The 23,355-nt window shown below is 37.1% G+C and overlaps 3 protein-coding genes across 3 annotated transcripts; all 3 read right to left on the bottom strand.

Moving 5' to 3' along the window:
- Positions 1 to 502: 502 nt before the first annotated feature.
- Positions 503 to 2,859, bottom strand: LOC117905388 (bidirectional sugar transporter SWEET4-like). Its single transcript, XM_034818322.1, has 5 exons — positions 2,756 to 2,859; positions 2,604 to 2,640; positions 2,143 to 2,521; positions 1,897 to 2,016; positions 503 to 1,040 (listed from the first exon to the last, which is right to left on the bottom strand). The coding sequence occupies exons 1-5, from the start codon at positions 2,796 to 2,798 to the stop codon at positions 837 to 839; spliced, it is 783 nt and encodes a 260-aa protein (XP_034674213.1). The 5' UTR covers positions 2,799 to 2,859; the 3' UTR covers positions 503 to 836.
- Positions 2,860 to 7,731: 4,872 nt separating this feature from the next.
- Positions 7,732 to 18,382, bottom strand: LOC117932753 (protein KINESIN LIGHT CHAIN-RELATED 1). The gene is made up of 3 exons (XM_034854067.1): positions 17,592 to 18,382; positions 15,114 to 16,022; positions 7,732 to 8,207 (listed from the first exon to the last, which is right to left on the bottom strand). Exons 1-3 carry the CDS (start codon positions 18,221 to 18,223, stop codon positions 7,973 to 7,975), a joined length of 1,776 nt encoding a protein of 591 aa, XP_034709958.1. The 5' UTR covers positions 18,224 to 18,382; the 3' UTR covers positions 7,732 to 7,972.
- A 2,082-nt stretch (positions 18,383 to 20,464) lies between these two features.
- Positions 20,465 to 21,094, bottom strand: LOC117930846 (B3 domain-containing protein At2g33720-like). The gene has a single exon (XM_034851603.1). The coding sequence runs from the start codon at positions 21,092 to 21,094 to the stop codon at positions 20,465 to 20,467; it is 630 nt and encodes a 209-aa protein (XP_034707494.1).
- Positions 21,095 to 23,355: the final 2,261 nt, after the last annotated feature.

Here is a 23,355-nt window from a genome sequence, read left to right as displayed (position 1 = left end):
TCTCTTCTCCAGCTCTAGGCTTCTAAATTAGGTTTAGTTTTTTTTTTTTTTTTTTTTATCAAATTAATAACTTATTAATAATGAAAAACTTGAATAATCAGCAGAGATATGAAAAGATTTTTCACCACGCTGTTTATGATAGAAAAGCCAAAAAGTGAGATCATAGATTCCCTGCCTTTCTGTGGAGAATTGTGGAAGCAAGATTCGGAATTTTTTATTTTTATTTTTTATTTTTTAATGGGAACAAAACTTTTCACTTGTTTAACATATCCTTACAGGATACTGTTTATTACCAAGTCAACTCATGAAGATTTCTATTGAAAACCAAAACCCAGAAGAATCCGCAAGGGAAAAGGAATTTGGGAAATCATTTCCATTTTATTTGCCGTCACTGTCACGTGACATACACGTGCCCAAATGGGTCTTCAAAAAGTAAAAAACAAAGGAGCAGGTACAGAGAAGAGGAAATTAGCTAAAGATGGTAATATGGTATACACTTTCATAAAAGCTCACAAGCCATCATGTTACCATACATGGCTTATATTGAAGTATGATATGACATCACACTGTCATCATCAACAAAAACCCTAAAGAGAGAAGAAAAAAAAAAAAAAAAAAACACCTCTTAATATGATCGTGACTTTTAGTTTTCCGATCATCAGACGGTGGGGAAGCTTACAAGCCATCATGTTACCGTATATGGCCTATAATTTAGGTATCACACCTTCATCATCAGCAAAAACCCTATAACGAAGACAAAATTCGTAATCTGATTATATAACTTATGGTTTTCCAATCATCGGACAGTGGGGAAGGTATGGCCCGTCTGGGGTACGTCATGTTCTACGGACCTCATGCACACCTCCACCACCACCATTCTGGGCCTTGTCCATGGGTTCAGCAGTGACCACCACTTGGGCCAAGTCCATCTCAACTTTGCCTTGTTTTCTTTCTGCCAACTGTCTCTTCGTGGATTTGTAAAACATTGCGTATAAGGTCAACTGGGCCGCTGCAAAAAGTGTGCCCAGTCCATTGGGAACCTGCACCATAAAGCCCAAGGCCCATTTTCAGCTAAAAAATAAATCAAAATTACAATTTTTTTTTGGAAAAAAAAGTAAAAAAAAAAGAAAAAAAGAAAAAGGTGACGAGGATGTGGCCTTTTTGCCACTTGGACATACGACAAAGAGACAGAATGAACGTGAATAAAATAATTAAAATGCATTAAATGCAAATATTTAACCCGATTATTCTATTTGCTTTTATAATGCTAAAGATGTGATTTTGACATGTGATGAGAAACAATGGGAACATATGCATTAATTAATTAATATATGGCAGAGAAATATATAAAGAAATAACCAAATAGTCAAACCCAAAAAAAAAAAAAAAAAAATTAAGATTCTTATACAAAAATTTATGCAATTTTTTTTTTAATTTTTTTTTTAAAAATTGGAGCAGTGGATTTGGACCAAAAATCCGAAAAAGAGTGTCATCTATGTCAGAAGTGTAGTAGTTTGGAGTCTGGACAAGTCCTGGCTCCCTAATTAGCCTAGCCAAACATAGAAACATGGACTTTTCCATCTGCTTTACTCTTTCTTCTCTTCCCAACTGCTTCAACTATCTGAATTTCAATCAGATTAATTTCTCATTTACACCTAACACTGTTAAAGCTTGAGGGTAGGGTTTTTGAAGTCAAATGTGGTTTATTTTTCACTAAAAATAAGGAACAAATATGATTTGAATTTAAGGAAGAGAGAGTATGACGTGAATTTAATGCTACCTTTTTGTTCAAATTTTTACATCAAGTGGGTATGTTATAACATGACGTCATAGCCCGTTAATGGTTAAGCTTTTGAATTAAATACGATAAATTATCCAAATTTATTCACAGCTTACAGTGATGAAGAGGTCAAAGCGGATGAGAGCATAAGTAGTCCAAGCAATGCCATTTCCGAAGGCAGCCAAGGAGAGGAAGAATGGCATGTACTCCACACTCTTGGTTCTGATCACCATTTTCTGCAACATTTTCACAGCCACCCACCCCATAAATGGATGCAATCATTTCGGAAAGTTGAAATGGTCTGTCTTGTGATTTTTAGTAAAATAGAAAACTCTTGGTGAATGACAAGTAAAGCTACTAACCATGACCGAGAGTGGTGAAGCATACATCATAATGTTAAACAGAATACAAATGGTTCCGACGATCATTGACCGGCGGTCGGTGGTGTGGACCATGGTGAGGGTGAGGAGGGCGACAATGGCGACGAAGATGATCTCCACTAGGACTATCATTATGACCCTCAACCTGTTACCTCTATTGGAGAAGACGATGAAGAGGATCAAGTAAACGAGCTCAATGACGAAGCCAGTCCCGTTTATGGTCACGACCAGGGTGCTATGAGGGTGCACCATGGGCAGGCCGTACAGGACCCAGACCATGCAGTTGATGAAGGTTGCAAGGTAGGGAACTGGTGAGTACTGCTCCACTGAACCTTTCTTCCATATTGATATGAAAGTTGGCCTGAAAATAAACATCCCCATTAACAATTATATATGCTGATTTTTATCAGCAGAAGATGTATGGAAATGGTGAGTGAACTTACACTGGTGATAAGAACAGGAAGAGTGCGATGATGTTTCCTGGAAAAACAAGGAAAATAAAGAAACCCCAGATCAGTTTTCGAGAACCCACCCAAGTGTAAGAAGATGGTGAAGAAGCTGGGTATATGGGTAAATTAATTAATGGATTAATCACCTAGGATGCCAACTGCGGTTCGAGCAACTTCTGTAGAAGACATGGCTGTGAAAGCCGCGGAAGCAGAAGGAGAGTGAGATGGAGAAGAAGAAGAGAGCGAGAGGTTGTTGTGAGCTGGTTGGGGAGGAAGGAAGGGGAGAGAGGGGATTATATAGAAGAGTTAAAAGTAGGTGGATGTAGTGTTCGGTTTGAGTCTATCTCAAGAGATACACTCATCACTAGTCTACAAAACAACTGGCTGGTCACTTGCATGACATGTATTGGGCTGTGAAAAATGAAACAACACATGGAAGAGAGAGAGAGGGAAATAGAGATAGAGAGAGAAAGAGAGAGGGAAATAGAGATAGAGAGAGAAAGAGAGAGAGACATAAGGGGTATGTATTGGCACTGCCTTCAAGATTCTCAAAACCCTAGTGCCACAGTCCTCAGAAAGTGACCGATTCTCTCATGGCCTTTTCTTGGATAATAGCCAATTGCTACTACTACCGTTTGCACCAAATTTATGTCAAACTTATCCGTTTCATTGGTATTGGGTAAATTTTTGCTGTCAGGGCAGTTATAGAGCTTCCCAGTACCCACCCTCTTCATCTTTATCATTCTTCTGCTTCTCTACCTTCCTTCATGGCCCTCAAAAACCCTAAATTGGCCTCCGGGTAGCTAAAATTAAAGCTACAAGAGATGTGTTCATAGAGGGCAGCAATGGGTTTTCATTGCATCTCACGAGGGCACCCAATTTTGTTAGGAAAAAGCTGCAGGAGCACCCCATGTTAAATCTTGTTTGGTAACTAGGAAAATATCCAAGGCATATTAGGTATAATAAATAATAATAATACCTTACAAAGTTGTTATGCATGATCTTTTCTGTGGTAAAGTTTTTTAATTGCGTAATCAAACAGTCCTCTCTTCCAAATAATAATGAGAGAAAAGTCTAAATCATACATGATCATAGTGAATAAACATTAGCCCATCGAATATGACCATTTTGTACTACTGCAAATTCACTCAGCAGTTTGTCTGCCAGACGACACTTCCTCCAAATTTGGTCAAAAAAAGTCAACCCCATTGCATTAGTGACTAATTATCATGATGGTCCGACAGGTTGGTCGTATGGCTCAATGTGAATCAGACATACAATTAGTATTATTGCATAATGAGAGAGAAGTTTCTCCTTAATTATTAGCAATTAAGCTAGGTTGATAAGACGAGTACTGCATTTGTACAAATATTAGATCTCTTTTTGGCACCCAAAAGAAGAAAATGCATTCATGGCATGGCCGTGTTGTTGTATTGTTCTCATACGGCAAGAAAGCATCGATGCATGCATCTCATTGAGATCGAGAAGAACTAATAATTTTGTTGGGAATCTTTCTTTTAATTTAATTTAGTTTTTATTAATAATTATATAATATAATATTTATCGTAAAAAAATTTACTCTTGATAACTTTCATCCTCATTCACATGGGAGAGCGAATTTATCAACAGAAGAAAGATCCCAATAAAGCATTACGTCCAAGTTAGATATTAGTCACATTGTGTTTTCCACGTGGAGCAAATTTTTATTTATTTTTTTCCATATTTTCTCATTATTTTTTAAAAACGTTTTTTATATTTTCTCATCGAAGACACGTGTATTAATATCTTGTAAATCATCGAAAAGAAACCATAATCTAGAAATTTGCAGTTACGAAACGGTTATGTCAAAAGACTCCATGGCAGTGAGCATTGCATGTGAGTATCTCAGTCACCTCTAAAATGGCAAAAAAGCGTTGGGCTAGGAAAAATCTGCATCGGATTCTTCAACCTTTAGTGTAACTTAAACTAATACACCAAACATGCCACCTTACCAAAGATGCAATCTCACAATTCATATTTAATCGCTACGAGGCCTCTGCAGAAGACACATAGCATTCGACGTCCATTAAATCGTGTCAAAACCATAAATAATTCCGGAATCTAATTCTGGAGTTCTACAAACCCTCCTCTATATGCTTTATTTCCGATCCTATTTGACCAGCCATTCTGATTTGATGTTACAAGTATATTATGCTTTCCTAATTACCTTCTAGAAGATGAATATTATTTACTTTTTCGTAAGCCCCCTTATCGGAATTACTAAAAGGTTGGTGAAATATATATATATATATATAACGTACAGTTACGATTCATGCACCACTTTACAAATGTTTGGTACTAATTTTCACCAACGCATCTAGTTTTTGGACTCCGATATTCATGTGGTTATATTTGGGCGGGTTCGAAGGCTAAATCCACGTGAAACCCGTGTCAAATTAGATGGGATAAAATAATCATGAGATTTATAAATTTAATATCTTTTATGTTTTTATTTAAAAAATAATTTTTTTTTTTTTACATAAATACTTTTAATTATTTCAAATATTTACGTATAATTTTTTTTTAAATGATTACTTTTATAAAAAAAATATAAAAACATTTTTGTCAAAAAAAAATTATATTATAAAATAAGATGTGGAAATATAGGGGAAGCCATAAAATATTGTATTAATTATTAATTTAATATAAATTTATAACCATCGAGTTTAAAAATTTAAATACTTTAACAATTCAACAAAAACAATTATCCATTAGTTTAAAATAATTAAAAATGAGAATATATTATTCATATTTTCAATAAAATAAGAAATAATATATGAAATATGCGTGCTAAGATTTGGACAGACTGTCACACCTTCATCGTGCCAACCCTATTCAGGGCCTTGAATGTGCCAGCTCAGTAGCTCAACCCCGGTTGACCGACATATTCAAGGTTTTGATGCGAGGATAACGAAAAAAAAAAACCCGTAGCTGGAGCTCAGTCGGCCAAATTGAATCAAACCTTGTCTTTCAGCCATTCATGTACGTGGTGCCAAGAGTTAATGACGCCATTCTTTCATGACAACTGGCCTGCAGGGCGTGTACAGAAATACATTCACTGTATGATTGGGGTTAGTTATCTCTGGAGGCCAGCCTGAACTTGAATCATTTAGCAGTAGACGCACAAACCGAAATTCGGCGGACGAGGGGTTGTTATGAGTTGTTGGAGCCGAATTGAACTGCTTAACCATGCATTAATGTTGGGGGTTGTAGCAGAGAGAATAAGGAAGAGATTGATGTGCTAAAAACTGTAAACTTTTACATGTCAAGGGGTGTATTCATAGTAGGCGAATGATTTTTTTCAACACTGAAAAGTGACCCAATTGACTTTGGTTCTATAACATAAATTAGGGGAGTGTTGTACTACAAAGTAGAGAATTTTTAGTGACATGAATGAGAAAAAGCTGAATAGCTTTTCTACTTTCAGCCCCCATACGCGCCCTATTCAAAAGGACATGTACCCATAATCACAACTCATGTGGGAGAGGCAGATCAAAGGCAAAAAGACAGAGAGATTCAGAGTAGAGATCTCAGACTTAATTAAAGCTCAGATACCATGTTAAACGACATTTAATTCAAAACTTAAGCTATTAGGTAGTGGACCAACAATATATGCAGCATTATGTTAAGTCACTGGACATTGGACATTAAGTAGTGGGGGAGGATTTAAGTCCTTGTCAAGAAAACATTGGGGGTTGTCCGAATCAGACATATATTCCTGCCCTAGGGATCCATATCTAGGCCTAGTGAATCTAATTCTCATATAGACTCACACTCTGTGAACCAGACATCTGTGCCATTGTACAATAAATCAGACACGGTTGTAGAAGTATATGTGATTTCTAGAGTCATTGTAGAGGTGACCACCTGCTTTAAACACAGGAATGACAATGCAGAACAAAGAAGACAGACGACTTTTAGTTGAAAACATTCTCATTTTGGGTAACTGATGTATCCAAGAACCGCCCCATTTACTGAAATCATTGAACCACGGTTTACTAAGGCTCTCAGCTGGACCATGCACCACACCTTCTTCATTATCCTTCTGTTCTTTCAAGTCTCACTTTTTTCCAAATTGGAGAGTCCTAGATTCACATGGTTTAGCCTATTTCATCAAAGGCTAGAACTAACTTTCTTCTCACAATAATTCCTCCAAGGAGAGCCTTGGATTTTGCTGCCCATGTTATTCTCCTTATCGTGTTTGATTAAGAGAGGAGTTACATCCTAAGATTAATCGAGAAAAAGAAATTATTCGAGCAGGCTTACCACCTGCCATAACACCCCAAACTGTCCCATTGATGCCTACTTTTCACAGCAAAAACACTATGAATTGATGATATGAACTGATCTGAATAGTGAATGGGTAATATGCAATGTGAATGTGTGTTTTTGAAAGAGAAAAAATGAGATGACGCAATAGTCAGTTTGGGGCCAAGGGTTTCAAAGTTTTTTCAAAGTTTCCTAGTTCAAGAGCTACTAGTACTGGAGCTGTATGGGCACAAAGAAATTAACTTACCATGCAACAGAAAGATGCTGTTTCTGCTTTCCTTTTCCTTTCCCTGTCATTAGGTAGAACTGAGACGACTTTCTTTCCCTCTTTCCTTTCCCTTTCCCTTTCCCTTCCCCTTTCCCTGTCATTAGGTAAAACCAAAACTGCAACAACCCATTAGTATTACATGTATAGATATACATTGACACATGATACATGAACCCTACATTGCCATATCGGTATGTCTGTCTTAATTGATCTGATGATGTTAAGAAGTGTGAGGTTAGGGAACTAGGCAGCATAGTCCAGTTCTAATTCTCAAGTCATATCAATGTCAGTCCTATAAAACAACAATGACTAGTACTTCTCTGATTAGGTTGAAACCCTAGCTAATAAAATTATGAAAGTTCTTGCAGGAATGCAGAGTGTTGCAGGATATAGATATTGGGAAAAAAAATTACAGCTCCTGGAAATTTCAAAGCAAATCAAAGAGCAAATATGGATGCTAAACTCAAAGCAGCAAGAGAAGATCTTATTGTGTATGAATGATTGATGAATCAAAAGAGTCCATTTTGCGTTCTTTTTGAATAGACATTTTATGATGAAAAACCAACTGAGGGTATGAATTTATTCACTCCAAATGAATTTTTTCTCAATGAACGGTTTCATGGTCACAACACAAATATTCAATCAAATAATTAACAGAAAGAAAAACAAACCGAGATCTCAAGCTCAAGAAACAGGAAGCCTCACCAAATTACAACCCTATACATTGTCTTCTATGGTACAGAATGCGCACGTGTGAGAAAACAGAGAGTAAGTGAAAGACGATCCTCTATCCAATTCTGAAACCTAAACCAGACCATCTCTTTGTTTCTTTTTTTGTCCTCTTGGAGTTAGGATCGATGAGGTTTTGCAGAGACTTTGCTTTTCTGTTACGGGCCTTGCCTGCTTCCTTCAGGAGCTCAGATAACCTTTTCTTCTCATCATCAAAATCAGGGTTTGCTGTTCCAAGCTGTTCTTCTCTCAATTTGAGAACATACTCCAGTATCTCAATTGCATCTTCGACTCTGTATAAATTCCATGATGATATGGTTAAAATCACAGATTCAACATCAAATGACTATTTGCATCCTTGCTTTAAACAGTAACAGAAGTACTAACACATTAAACACATGGTTTTAACAATAGTGGAGCCTCAAGTAAGCCTGACAGTAAATATTGACAAAGCAAAAAAAAACATTTCACAACCCAGTGTTTGTTAGTAAATACAGAATATAATTCTTGAAATAAAGACAGATAGAGATAATTTGGATTCCCATTAAACAAATTTTTTTTTTTTGTTTGATAAGTAAACAAGAAATGCATTAAAAAGAGGCTAAAAGCTACAAAGCATACAAGGAGTATACAAGGCGGCTAAGGCTTCAAAAAAGAGCAACAAGACCAGAAAAGATTCACCTCCCCTTAAGTGGATGCTACCCACTCCAAAAAGCCTATAAGGGAAAGAGACTCCTCGCCTAAATACAATTTGGCCCAGCTCCATAAGTTACAAACAAAAAATTCTTTAATTTCTGGATATTCAACACACCCCCCCTAAAAGCTAAGTCTATTCCTTTCCTTCCAAACCGTCCAAAAAATACACAACGGTATGGATTTTCAAACCTTTTTCCTTTTCTTCCCCACAAAAGGGCCCTTCCAGGTAGTTAAAACCTCCTTTACAGTTTCTAGAAAGACCCATTTCACATCTACTAACCCAAGAATAATATCCCACAAAGCTCTAACCACTATACAGTGTATAAGAATATGATTTACATTTTCTTCTTCACAACCACACAAAAAACAACAATTAGGAAGTTGCACCCCTCTTATTTGGAGCCTGTCCAGAGTGAGCACCTTCCCTCACGTCGCCTCCCAAGCGAAAAAAGCAACTTTAGTTGGCACCCTATCCACCCAAATGCACCTTGAAGGAAAAACTGTGTCATTAGGATTGGCCAACAAACTATAAGCTTCCTTGACCCTAAACTGACAATTTCTTCCTCGCCTCCACATAACTGAATCTTCCTCCAAAGAAGGCCTATGACCCCTCAAGATATATAGCAAATCCCCAACCATATCCAACTCCCAATCATTAAAGTCTCTCAAAAAGTTTAGGTTCCAGCCTCCTTGACCAGACTTTTGATCCCACATCTCCTTAATCGTTGCATCCCTATGCACAGCCATAACAAAGAGGTGAGTGAAGCAATGGGACAGCGGTGTATCAATGCACCAAATATCTTTCCAAAATCTTATTTTGGTGCCCTTCCCACCTAGAAACACCAGATTATCCCAACACCAATCAGATTCTTTCAAGATCTCCTTCCAAACCCCTACTCCAACCGCCCCATTAGCCTTCTTTGACCTCCAACCACGATCCTCTTGCCCATACTTCGTTGTGATCACTTGCTTCCAAAGATTATCTTTTTCGCAAGCAAACCTCCAAATCCACTTACCAAGCAAGGCTCTGTTCAGCATGGCTATTTTCCTTAGGCCTAGCCCACCCTTGTTCTTGTCTGTGCAAATCACATCCCATTTAACTAGATGAATTTTCCCCTCCAAGTTTCCTCTCCCCCATAGAAAGTCTCTTTGAACTTTCTCTATTCTTTTAGCAACAGTCTTGGGCATTCGGAAAATAGACATTTGGTATATTGACATGCTAGCCAAGGTGTTTTTTATGAGAGTGATCCTCCCCCCTTTGGAAATGTACTGCCTTTTTCAAAGCGCAAGTCTCCTCCTTACTCTCTCTTCCACCCCATCCCACATAGAAGGAGCCCTATTAGGAGCCCCTAGTGGGAGTCCCAAATATTGAGAGGGCAAGGATCCCACCCTGCAACCTAACTCAACCGTCAACTCTTGAATCTCCTCCACTTCTCCAACTGGGATGATCTCGCTTTTGGCTAGATTAATCCTTAGGCCTGAAGCCACTTCAAACCAAAGAAGAAACCAACTTAAGTGAGTTAATTGCTCCTTACTTGCCTCACAAAACACTATTGTGTCATCAACAAAAAATAAGTGGGAGATGTTCAAAGTGGGTCTACTACCACCCCGAATGGTACACCCTGATAAGCATCCCCCCTCCACAGCTCTCCTAATGAGGACATCCAACACTTCCATTCCCATAACAAAGAGATAGGGAGCTAGAGGATCTCCTTGTCTAAGCCCCTTAGTACTAGGGAAAAAACCAGTTGGCACTCCATTAACCAGAACTGAGAATTTGGCTGAGGACAAGCAACTCCACATCCACCACAACCACTTAGCCCCAAAGCCCATTTTTTGTAAGACCTTCAACAAAAATTTTAATTGATGTTGTCATAAGCTTTTTCTATGTCCAATTTGCATATAAGACCCTTCTCTTTTCTTTTCTCCCACGAATCTCTCACCTCATTAGCAATTAAGGACGCATCAAGAATTTGTCTTCCCGTTACAATTCTGGGCAGTGGAGACCACCTTACCAATCACTTTCTTGAGCCTGTTAGCTAGAACTTTAGCCAAAAGTTTATAGCGCCCCCCCAAAAGGCTGATAGGTCTAAAATCTCCAAGATCCCAACCCCACTTTTCTTAGGAATCAAGACCAGAAAAGTATTATTGAGGCTTTTAACAAAAGAGTTATGCTCATGAAACTCTTTAAACATATCCATAATCTCCTCTTTAGTAAAATCCCAAGCGTTTTGCCAAAATGCTATAGTAAAGCCATCTGAACCAAGGGCTTTATCCCCATTCATCTTCATCAACGCCGTATGAATCTCAGCCTCTGTGAAGGGGACCTCCAAATTCTCCGCTTCTTGCTGGCTGATGTGATCAAGCTGAAGTCTTCCAATATCCGCCTTCCATCCCATATCTTCAAAAAGCATCTGCTGAAACGTGTTAACAATTCCTTCCCTCACCTCCTGCTCCTCTGACAGCCACTCTCCATTAACCTTAACTCTGTCCAATGCGTTGTTTCTACGATGAGCACTTGCCATTCGATGGAAGAAACCCGTGTTTCTGTCCCCCTCCCTTAGCCAAATCTCCTTTGAGAGTTGTCTCCAATGGACTTCCTCCAAAAGCACCCACTTTTTATAGCTTTCTTTTGCTTTTTTTTTTTTTAATTTTGTTTCCTCCACAGTCAAGCTTCTCTCGCTTTCCACCCGATCCCAGAAATCTACTTGCTGCAGGGCTGAAGATTTGTTGCATTCCAACCTCCCAAAAACCTCTCTATTTCATACTTTCAACTTCTTTTTTATTTCCTTCATTTTAGCAGCCAATCTATAACTAGCACTGCTCTTGACTTCAATCCCCTGCCACCAGGTTCGAACAAGGTCTTTGAATACCTCAACCTTAAGCCACATGTTTTCGAACCTATACAGAGTAGGGCCTCTTCTTATCCCACCCCCCACTAGTACAATTGGGAAATGATCAGAAATTGGCCGAGATAGTCTGCTCTGGGTAACCCCACTAAATTGATCTAACCAACTAGGAGACACAAGAAACCTGTCCAATCTCGCCCATGCCTGGTTATTGAGACCCCCATTCCAGGTGAACTCTCTCCCCTGTAGTGGAAGATCCACCAGCTCTAGATCATCAACAATCTTAGCAAATCTCCTCATTGCTGAATTAATTCTCCTTTGACTGCTCCTCTATTAAACTCTATTTGACAGATAAAGAACAATGGAGAAAGGTTGTGATCAAGCAGAGGTTGTTTTGGCATGTGATGGAGCCCGTGGAGCGTTCCCATAGAACAATAAGCAAATAAGGCAGCAAAAACACCTTGAAGCCTCGTACTTGAGGTTGGCTACATGATCCTTTTTATGCCTTGCTGTTCTATCTAGGGTCATTATTATCTACTATAAATAAGCACCATTGTCTGATCATCTTGTTTGCAACCTTTTCTCTCAGAGCTGGGGCAGATTATGGAAGTACTGATTGATGTGTTTTCATTTTTTTTTACTTTTCATTTCTACTTCTTCATTTTCTTTCCCTTTTGGTAAATCTTATAATTTGTTGACAAGAAGTCAAACCGAACTTAAATTATGAATTAATGAATTACTTTGAAGATCAATAGACATTGTAAATGCATGTGCAGATTGATATGTGGATTTAATGAGGAAAGCTTCACAGGGAAATAACTTAAAATTTCAAAGGCCATCATAAAGTTTCCATTATGTTCTAGAATTCATCCATCTAACAGGCTCCGATTTGTCCACTCAAATCTGTTCACGAATTTGAAAGATGAAATGATTAAAAAAATAAAAAATAAATAAAAGAAAAGAAATGAAGCAAGGAGGCTTGGTTGGATGATTTTGGAGGGGGCTGGTCTTGTGAAACCCATGCTTCTTAAGACATTTTCAAGATTGGGAGATGGATAATGTTGAGAAGCCACTTGGAAGCTAAACGTGCTAGGCAGAGAAGAAAGGAGGAGGATAGAATGGTGTAGAAGGCTAGTAAGAGCAGGGAATTCTCAATGAATTCTTCCTACTCTACCTTGGAATTGGAGGGAGAGGTCTCTTTCCCCTCAAAGATAAGTGTGAGACTTTTGGGTTCCTACCAAAGTGGGTTTCTTCAAATTGGATGTGGCATGGAAAGGATCCTAACCATGAACCAACTTAAAAGAAGAGGATAGTTTTTGGCAAGTTATTGTTGTATGTTTAAAAAGGAAGAATTAGTAGACCATCTCCTCATCCATTGTGGGAAAGTTAGGGGGTTGTGTCCATTTCTATTCTCTTATTTGGCATTTCTTATATTCTCCCTTATTCGGTTAAAGATTGGCTAATGGGTTGAAATGAGAGTTATGAGGGCAAGAAGAGAGGAAAGGCTTGAACAATAACTTCTCTTCGCCTATTTTGAACAAATTGAAAGGAATGTAATCAAAGAACCTTTGAAGGGCTGCAACACACAAACTAATCTCTTAAGGATTCCTTTATGTCTAATCTACACTTATGGTCTCATGAGTCTCTTCAAGATGATGCTCAAGCTGGTTCTCTATCCTTAATATACTTCACCAAGTGGTTCTGCTCTAAGTATTAAAATGGGGTTGTGGCTGTTGGTCGTTTCTTCTTGCTTTTTACTTTCTGTTATGGAGCCCCTTTTTTGATTGGCACTTTTAATAAACAAACGACCAACCTATGCTGAATTGTGATGTATTTATTCTTTTGGTTCCATGTGTGATGCCACAGGTGATTGCTAAACTTAAAGGCCCTGCCGTGAGTCAGTATTGTGCTTTACGTTTATTACAGGTAAACAAATGCTGGTAGGTTATAAATTTCTGATTCAGTTTCCTACATTTATTTCCCTTTACATTTTTCTATCTCATAACTACAATCTTTGACACTATGCTGGCAACCCTTGATGAATATATGAACTTGCTGGGGAGCTGGTATGGTTATGACATGAGCATATGCTTCTTTTTGTTAAGGTTATAACATGGGTGGGTCAGGCCTGCTAGAGGTCAAAACAAGCTCAATCCTCTCTAAAGTTCTTTGCCTCTGTTGGCCTAACTGGAAACCCCCTGAGCTTGGGCTGAGTTGGGTTGGGCAGCAATATTAAAATTAACATTAGGGCCACCGAAGGAGAAAATTTCTCTCTTTTTATCAGAGCCAGTAAGGTTGAAATTCAGAATGGAGACAAGACAAATGCGGTCCTTCTTTCCTTCTTTGGAGCATCAGCAACCATTTAAAGTAACTAATTCTAAGGAAAAGTTTCCTTCAGGGAGAACTCTTAGCAGTTGTTTCTGCTATTTTCAAGGCATTAAAATGTCTTTTGAAATTTGAAAGAAAAATATGACACATCACTATTTGCACCAAAGCATCACTTCTATGTTGAAAGTGAATCACAAAGGGAAGGATAGTCTAAATTGACAGGATGCTGAAGGATGAGATGAACAACTAAAGGTCAGGAGAAGAAACAGGATAAGATGCGACAGGAAAAAGGGCAACACTCATGTAAATGGAGAGAAGCAAATGCTTCCATGGAGAAAAGATCCCTACTCAGAAATTTTTTTCATAAGGCAGGTTTAGAAAAATTGTTCAGGTGGCAGCTACTGATGAAATTTCAACATACCAAACTGACAGCCAAATTGACTGAGTGGAAGTCACAGTTATCAGAATGTTACATGGTCAAAATAATTGTAAAGAAAACAGTGTCCCTCCAGAACTGAAGATTTTGCTATATTAAGCAATGTCTGGAACTAGCTACTATAAAGATTGAGAAACTATCTCATATGTCACCATAACTTGTTCAGAAGCAAGTACCAAAGGTCAAAATAGTGTGTACACGTGTATGTATACTTTTTTTTTTATTAGGTAAATAAGAATTGTATTAAAAGAAAGAAAGTATACATGCCATATACGAAGAAACAAAGGACAAAAAAGGTGTGAAGACACAAAAACCTGCTACTGTGCTCTACCGAGAGCCTACCCAATCCACAAAGTCTAACAGCGATAAAGAACCACCCTCAATGTACAATCTAACCCAATCCCAAAATAGATACAAAAAAGAATTTATGTATACGTTAAGGTTCAAAGTGAGTATAGTTATCTCTTCCTCCATTTTCAAGTTGTAGAATTCAATGCTATTTTGGCTTAATAAAAAATCAGAAAGTCCATAACCATTGTAAGCCATCTCCAAAAATGTAGAGACAACTTAGTGATTTTGCCACTTTTGGAGATGTGACAGGTACTATAACACAGACCATATAATGATGCAGCCACATTAATTACAGCTGTCTGAGTACTTTGGTTATGACCCTCTGGTGTGCCTGAGTTTCTATGCTTTCATATTAAAATAAAATCATGGATGAGCAACAATAAGGATACACATATTTCTAAATTTAGAGGAGATCAACCCTATACCATAATGCAAAAGCAAATACTACTCTAGATTTCTACTAAAAAGCATCCATACACATCAGCCATTAACTGGAAGCTCAGGAAAGTTACAAGCAAAGTAGTTTAACAAGATATTACCTGCCCATAGCATCATAAGTTGCCGCGAGATTGGTATATACTCCAATGGTATCTTGGTGACATGGACCACACTCCCTTTCAAGTATTCCCCTTGCTTCTTCAAACAACTCAACTGCCTCATCTATCTTGAACAACTGTACAGAAGCCAATCCCATCTGGTTCAACACAACCCCAAAGAAGGGTGATTTCCTCTCCCCACTGGCCCTAAGTTTCGCTACAGCACTCTCAAAAGAGCTCCGTGCTTCACCATACCTCCCAACCAAGTAAAACATTACACCCATCCGTGCTTCTATTCCTGCAATTGTGCTTTGTTGTCCTGGTTTATCCTCCAACAATTTCAGTGCCTTCTGCAAGAGCTTTAGTGCTTCCTCAGGCTCATTTATAGACTCATAAATGGCTGAAATTTCAGTCATTCCACCTGCAATCTCTTCTGCTGTGGTTCCTGGCACAGGTTTCGCGTATATCCTCAGTGCATTTTCACAGTAAGATCCGGACTCCCGAAGCTTTCCTGTCTTGTAGTATAGTTCAGCAAGGCGTACGAAAACAGAGGCAACAGAAGGATGGTTGTCACCTCTTGATGATTTGAAGACAGTGAGGGCCTTCTGGTAAGAGAAGATAGCCTCATCATAGCGGCAAAGGGAAAGATAAATGTTACCAATGCTGACATCAATAGCAGCAACCTCATTGTCTTGTCCATTGGCAATCATTGCCATGCTGGCAAGAACAAGATGCTCAAGGGCTGATTCATAATCTCCCTTTGCCTCACATATGAGGGCCATCAGCCGACGATCAGCTGCCTCTTCAAGAGATGCTGGTTCACTGTGCACACTGTGAATCTCAAGAGTTTTCTTGCATAGGCTTTCAGCTTCATCAAATTGCATTGCTTGAACACGGGCCTCGGCTAAGTACCTGTCATATTTGGTATCAATTTTGAATGAGCTTAACCAAGAAGAAATACCATAATCCACAAGCAGACAGGATAAAATATTGCAGACAGTCAAACATTAAAACATACCATTTTTAGTGGTAACTGGAGATTAGAAAAATCAAAATTTTCATTGAAATGTATGATTCAAAATCAAGAACCAAATAAGATCAATCATACTTATTGATCCACTACTGCAATGGCATTTTTCTGGTAAGAAGCCCAGGAAAAGAGGAGTTGTGTCAAGTGTACCACCAGCAAATTCAAAGGCAACTCAATTTTACTTTATGTTGGCAGGAAGGAAGCTGGTGATTTATCTAAGATTTCCATCACTCAATGCAATTTCATCAGTATCTTACATGAAAGTGAAAGTAAAACGACACTGTGCTGGCAGATTAATTCTTCTAAAACCTAATCTCATACATGGATTTTAGTTTTCAGGATTCCAGACGAATTCTGCCTCCAGCCCGAATTTCAAAATTTTTGGGATTCCAAAATTTCCAATCTCGGCCTGAATGTTAAAACTTTAATGAATTCTACAAGAGCATTTCAACATCCTAGGGAATTGGAATGGATCCATAGCATTTTACACAGCATTTGAAGATACATCCAGAACCCACCAGAGAAACTAGGAACCATCACCACAACCATTGATATGGAATCGATTTTAGAAGTTCACCTCTGTCATTTCATCTGATAGATTGCCACCTTCAACTTCCCTGTGAACACAATGGATATTCAATTCCAGTCTCAAAGCACCCTAAGGAACCGTTTGGTTGCCATTTTGAAGGTACTTTCTTAACTTATCAAGCAAAAGCCAGCATGAAATTTGCTTCCTGAAGCAATAAAATACTAGCCAAAGCAACACCTAACTCTTTCACCTCAAGCTTCTGCTAGTAATTAATTTCTAACAAGTTAAGATCTAGTTACGTATTAGAAATGGCAAATCTTCTAATTTTTCCAAAAGACCAAATTTTCATGTAGTGCCCAGATTTGTAACATTGCCATCTTCCTGGGATCAATCCAGTCTCACTGTCTGAATGAGTTTTCTTCAAATGTTCAAGAAATGCCGGCCAGATCATAGACATCTGTGCCCAACAATGTAAGGTTGACACACTAAATTTTGGAAATGGATTAAACTAACATGGATATTGATGCCAGTGATGTAACCTTCACTACCATCCAAAACTAAACTACCTGTCAGTTTGTCAGTATGAATGAGTTTCCTCAAATATTCAAGACAAACCGGCCAAATCACACTCATTTGTGCATAGTAACATACGTCGCACACGCAAATTCAGGAAATCGATTAAACTAACATGCTAATCAATGCCTGTAATGTACCCTTCACTAACATCCAAAGTTAAACCACCTTCAGTCAACCAATATAAGCCAAACTCGACACAGATATGATGCACATTATAGAAATGAACAAATTTGAGAAAGTTTACAAAGTTTGAAAGGAAATCGCAATAAATCCAGGAAATTGGAGAATAACCGAAGAGTACAGTCACCTACAGCTAGGAACCAAAACAGAAATACCACAAACAAACCTGCAAGTCTCTCCAACTCTGGGATCCGTCTCTCCCAAAGCCTCAATCTGTATCTTCAACCCTTCCTCGTAACAATGAATCGACCGTTCAACCTGTCCAAGCATCGAAAACGTATCTCCGAGCTGCATATACCCCGAAAACGCCGCAAGCGCGTGATCCGCACCTCTCGCCACCTCCGGCACCCCAATCGCCCGCTCCAGCACCGGAATCGCCTCTTCAAACCTTCCCAAACTGCAGTAAATCGCCGCCACAACGTGCAAACTCATCGCCAGGTCCAAACTGGGCTCCCCCTCCGCCGCGCAACGCTCGAATGACTTCGACGCCCGGAGCGCGTACTCCAACGCTTTGTTTGGCCCGTCCCCGGACGCGATGGCGTCGCGCGCCAGCTTCAGAAGAAAAGGCCCGAGATCCGGATTATCCAGCGAGGACTCCTCCAAAACCGGACTCTCCGGCGGCTTCTTCTTCCGATCCGGCGAGGGCCTGGATCGCGAAGTGGATGGCGATGGAGTCTTCTTTGGAGTCGAAGATGCGAATTTAGAATTTCGTGATTCGGAAACCGATCCGGCTTCCGTAACAGAAATCGTCAGCGGGGATGCATCCGGCGGAGTCTTGACGGAAACCAGTCCCGGCATCGTGATCCGAGGAGATCAGGGAGTTCTGGATTCAAACCTTTGAAGAAGATTCAAAAAATAAAATCAGCAAATCTGACAATAAAAATCAGAGAGAGAGAGAGAAAGAGAGGATTGAAGATTTAGATTTGGATTATGAGTTTGATTATGGAGATTACAACTCGCTACCGTTCTCAACCGCCGATAGGAATAGAAGGTCGAAATTGTAATTTCATATGCTTTTAATTTCCATCTTATTTTTTAATTTTTCGAATTCCAGGATCGTTGGTGGATCAACCATGCGCCACGTCAGCAATTCAACTGGGAGACGGGTCAGTCAGAATTCAACTGTGTTTGTAGGGATTGCGATAAAACTATGTCGTTTTACTTCCACCGTTTTGGATGGGATCAGCAACCGAGCCGTTTTGGTGATTTTCCGTTTATTAAAACAACATGGTTTTGTTTCTTAAAATACGCTTGATATTCACATTTTAAAACTTTTGACTCCGTTTGGACTATAAATTTTGAGAAAAAACTACCCCCAACACCACACACCCCATCCCACCCACTCTCAATAAATAAATAAAATTAAAATAAAAACCAAAAAAAAATCTACATTTAATAAGGGTTTATAAATCTACTTAATAATCTAAAATAATTTAATAACTTAATTTAAATCATTAGATAAATTAAATATATTTGATAAAGTAATTTAATGGTATCATTTAAAGTCATTAACAATTTTAAATAATAAATAAAAATAATTATTTATTTTTAAATCCATATTTTTATTTTTATTTGTCCTAATTACTTTAATGATAACTTTTACTACTTTACGATTTTTATTATTATTAAACCTCATTTACCTTATTTATAATTTATAAAAATAAATATATCAATTTAATAATTTAGAATAAATTTTAAGTTGATTTTATCAATTCAGTTTAATATTTAACGTAAAAATTAAATAATAATTTTAAGTTAACAATTTAAGTATAAGTTATTAAATAATAAATATTATGTACTTCTTCACTTTTTATTTTTCCTATAAAAAAAGAATTTGAAAAATATATAAATTTTGAAATAATTCTTACTTATTTTTTTCAAAAGGAAATTTTTTTTAAAAAAAAAAGAAAAGAATTTATTCCATTACTTATTTTTTTCAAAAGAAATTCTTGGTCTTCATTCTCCAAAAATTTGAGGGAAGAAAAGAAAATAAAGAAGAAAAATAAAAAGAAAAAATAAAAAATAAATTCAAAGTTAATAAATAATTTTTATATATTTATTTAAATTCATTTAATTTATTTTTCTTGAATATATAAAAATTAAATAATTTTAAAATATATGCATTTTTTTTATTAATTTTAATTTTAATTTATTTTCTTTCTTATTTTTTATAATAAAATCAAATATGATAAAATATTTGTTTTTAACACTTTTTTTCTTAAAACATTGTCACAGGTTATATTTGGTTCCAAAAAATACTAAAAAAAAAAAATTTTTTTAAATGATTTTTTATATATTTAATTGTTTTATAAAAAAATATCAATAAAATAAAATATAATTAAAATTTTATATATTTTAAAATTATTTAATCTTTACAAAAAAAAAATTAAAATACTTGAAATGAATTTCAAATGAAACATAAAAATAATTTATTAAATTTAAATTTTTTTTTTTCTTTTTTTTTCTTTATTTTTTTTTTCCTACGCAATTTCCCACATTTCACGAGGTCCGCCCGCAATTTTCCACATTCGTCCCCACCATGAACTACTTTCCATCCTCCACCACAACCCCCGCCGTTTCTTTTCTTTCATCCTTTCCCCTTCATTTTTTTTTTTTTTTCTTTCTTTCTTCTTACCCATCAAGCCCATACCCACTACGCTTATCTCTCAGGCACCATGGCCTCTCACCACCGCACCTCTTCCCCTTGCTACTCTCCTCCACCGCACGCTGTCATCTTCTCCAATGCACAAGAGGTTGTTGTCCACAATAATAGAATCCTCAAATATTGAGCATCAAAACCTAATATTTCTATTTGGGTCTTGCCTACTATTCAAAAGTGTACTTTCTTTAGTCTCATTATTGATACCATAAATATATCCAAACCAAATATAGTTACAGAAAACTAGACCAGTATGAAAAAGACTATTGATGAAGTATTATACCTAAAAATAGTACATTTAAAGTTTCATCTATATCTGGTGTATACATATGCAGTCTGTGTGCAGATTAAACTAAATATAAACTCAAAAGTCTACAAGCTTATGAGGACCCCTGCTTGAGAACACGAAACCAGAGAATGCACTTGAATGGATCCCACAGCATTGCAATCTCGTCGTTGCACTTCAATCCTCTTCTCTTTTCGAAGTCTCTCCTCCAGTTATTAATGAGGACAAAGCTTCGTGTAGAGGGCCATCTCTTCAAGGTTAACTGATATTCAGACATATCAGTGTCGTAGTCACATACTGTGATTCTTGCACCTTCACCAGAATAGATTTTCTCTACATGGTTTTGATCCATTTTCTTTATGATGTGTTCTTCAACCACATGTGTTGATAGCAGAAGGCGGGAGGATCCATTGACATCGCTCTCTTGGAGCACTTTCTTGATCGTCCAGGTATCCTCGTGTAACCGCAACCTTGTGGTGAGTTTTTTCTCCTCTTCTTCCTCCTCCTCAGTGTAGACTTTCATGGCGGCGATCTTGGAAGCCTGGTTTCCGTGTTCATCGTCACTGGAGATCGATCCATCGCCTTCACCATTGTTGATCAACTTCCGCCTCTTGGAAACTCCCTCTTCTTGGGTGGTAATGTCACTGGACGAAGAGTCCCTGCTTCTCTTCCCAGAAGAACTGCTGCATGAAAGTGTTAACTCCAATGAAACCTCATCCGCCATTTGTGAAATTCACAGGAAAAAATGGGAATTGAAGATGCGTAGTGAGTAAGGACTATAAGGGATGTGAGTTTAAAGAACGAGAGCGAGCTTCTATTTGCATCAATCGAAGAAGACGGGGTTTACATTTATAGTAGAAGTTAATTGTATGGAAAGTTTCTAAAATATGTGATAAAGACTAAAGAGAGAGAGGAGTTTGGTTGATTGGTTGATTTGAAAGATTTCCAAATCTTCCTTATTTTCTAACCGAAGGTGATAACTAATAAGTTTAATAATTTCTAAAAATAGTATTTGTAATTTAGTAATGATTAATTTTAAATTATTATTATTTATTTTAATAAAATAAAGTAATTATGTTTTTATAAAAGGTTAATATCTATATTTTTATAATATTTTAAAAATATATAATTTATGAATATTATTATTCATATTTTATTAAAAAATATATCTATTTTTTAATTTATTTTAATTATAAAATTATTTTTATTTTTAATAAGACTTGAATTAAATTTATTTTATATTATATAAATTTAATTTACAATTTTTTTTTTATAAAATCAAAATAAAAAATATTTAAAAAATAACTTATACTAAGTAATCAAAATACCCAACAAAAAAAATTCTACTTTAAATTTATTTCTATACATATCTCTATACGTACATAGCCTGTACATGCATGTTAAACTAAACTTAAACTTGAAACTCTACAAGGTTAGTGCCCATTTTTGAGAACACTTGAATGGATCCCACACCATTGCAATCTCATCGTCACACTTCAATCCTCTTCTCTTCTCGAAGTCTCTTTTCCAATTATTGAATTAAGGGGGATATAGTTTCTTATCGAGGGTCATCTTTTCAACGTCAACTCGTATTCAGACATGTTAGTGTCATACTCACATACTGTGACTTCTGCACCTTCACCGGAGTAGATTTTCTCTGTATGGCTTTGATTCATTTTCTTTATGATGTGTTCTTCAACTACATGTGTTGATAGCAGGAGGCGGGAGGATCCGTTGACATCGCTAGCTTTGAGTACTTTCTTGATTGTCTACGTATCCTCATAAAGCTTTAACCTTGTAGAGAGAATTCTCTCTTCTTCCTCCTCCTCTGCAGTGTACACTTTCATGGCTTCAATTTTAAAAGCCTGGTTTCTGTGTTCACCGTCAAAGGAGATCGACCCGTTACATTCACCGTTGTTGACCAACTTCGTCCTCTTGGAAACTTCCCGTTGTTGGGTTATGTCACTGGAGGAAGAGTCCCTACTTCTCTTCCCCGAACTGCTGCATGAAAGTGTTAACACCAAATCTTTTTATTTTCTAATCCTTAAAAGGAAAGTGTTTTTTTTTTCTTTTCTATTCTTAGCCATTGAAGTTCAGATTGTAATCCTTGATTTCCATGCTTGAGGTGTTGGTTTTCACCTTCTCATGTTGTTTCTCCATAGAAGATTGGGGTAAAAATGCCGGTTTCTCAAGGATGGACCCACCTGGAAACGGGGTTTATCTCTCCTAATTCCTAATTCTTCTTTTGGGCTTCTGCTATCTATGAAAAAAATTCTGTATTTGGCCATAGAAGTCTTGATCTGATGCTGTTAGATGTATGTTTTTCCTTTGCTCTTTCCTCTTCTGATATGCACTTAATTCCATGTGTATTAATTCATTGTTACATATTTCAAGTTCAGGTAAATCAATCAAAGAAATACTGGCCTGAGATTATGGTAGTCCATCGGGTAAGTACAAAATTCTTTCTAGTCTTTCATTTTCTTAGCCTTGAGTTCTTTTGTGAATACTAATTCTGTTGCCCAAGTGATAAAAACCTAATCTATCATGTATTGATTTGTCAGTGGAGATTTAGATTGGACAATATTTGATTTTTACTTGCAATTACAGAAGTCGTAAAATATTGGATTCACGTTCTTCAGATTGAAAAGCTTGTGTGCCACATGCATGGTGATATTTTTGTTACACCATGTTCTCGCTGTATTGCTTCTTAGAACTTTTTCTTCTCTGTGCTTATGGTAAACAATATGGAAGATTTTCACAGAGCAAATTTATGATTTAAGGCCAGGTTTGAGCCTGAGATGAGTTTCTTATTATTGCTTTTCTTCGGTAGAAATACATATAGTATAGGCATGGTCCTTTTTCTTCATTTTTCCAATAGATGTTTTACAATGTCACCCTTCTGTCAGAGTGACGTTTATTTTAGCAAAGCACTCACCAAACTGTAACATGAGGTCGAGTTACTCAGTTGTTGACACTGCCTCCTTT

The sequence above is a fragment of the Vitis riparia genome, chromosome 2 (assembly GCF_004353265.1).
Source record: "Vitis riparia cultivar Riparia Gloire de Montpellier isolate 1030 chromosome 2, EGFV_Vit.rip_1.0, whole genome shotgun sequence".
In the NCBI taxonomy this organism is placed as follows: domain Eukaryota; kingdom Viridiplantae; phylum Streptophyta; class Magnoliopsida; order Vitales; family Vitaceae; genus Vitis; species Vitis riparia.
The sequence above is the reverse complement of the archived record's forward strand: the minus strand, read 5'-3'. Positions and strand labels throughout refer to the sequence as shown.

Coding starts and splice junctions, on each gene's coding strand:
- LOC117905388 (XM_034818322.1), bottom strand. CDS start 2,798: ATGTCTTCTACAGAAGTTGCTCGAACCGCAGTTGGCATCCTAG. Junction 2,641..2,755: donor AACCGCAGTTGGCATCCTAG/GTGATTAATCCA, acceptor TTGTTTTTCCAG/GAAACATCATCGCACTCTTC. Junction 1,041..1,896: donor GCTTTGACCTCTTCATCACT/GTAAGCTGTGAA, acceptor TTTATGGTGCAG/GTTCCCAATGGACTGGGCAC.
- LOC117932753 (XM_034854067.1), bottom strand. CDS start 18,223: ATGCCGGGACTGGTTTCCGTCAAGACTCCGCCGGATGCATCCCCGCTG. Junction 16,023..17,591: donor AGAGTTGGAGAGACTTGCAG/GTTTGTTTGTGG, acceptor CAAATATGACAG/GTACTTAGCCGAGGCCCGTG. Junction 8,208..15,113: donor ACTTATGATGCTATGGGCAG/GTAATATCTTGT, acceptor GAATTTATACAG/AGTCGAAGATGCAATTGAGA.
- LOC117930846 (XM_034851603.1), bottom strand. CDS start 21,094: ATGGCGGATGAGGTTTCATTGGAGTTAACACTTTCATGCAGCAGTTCT.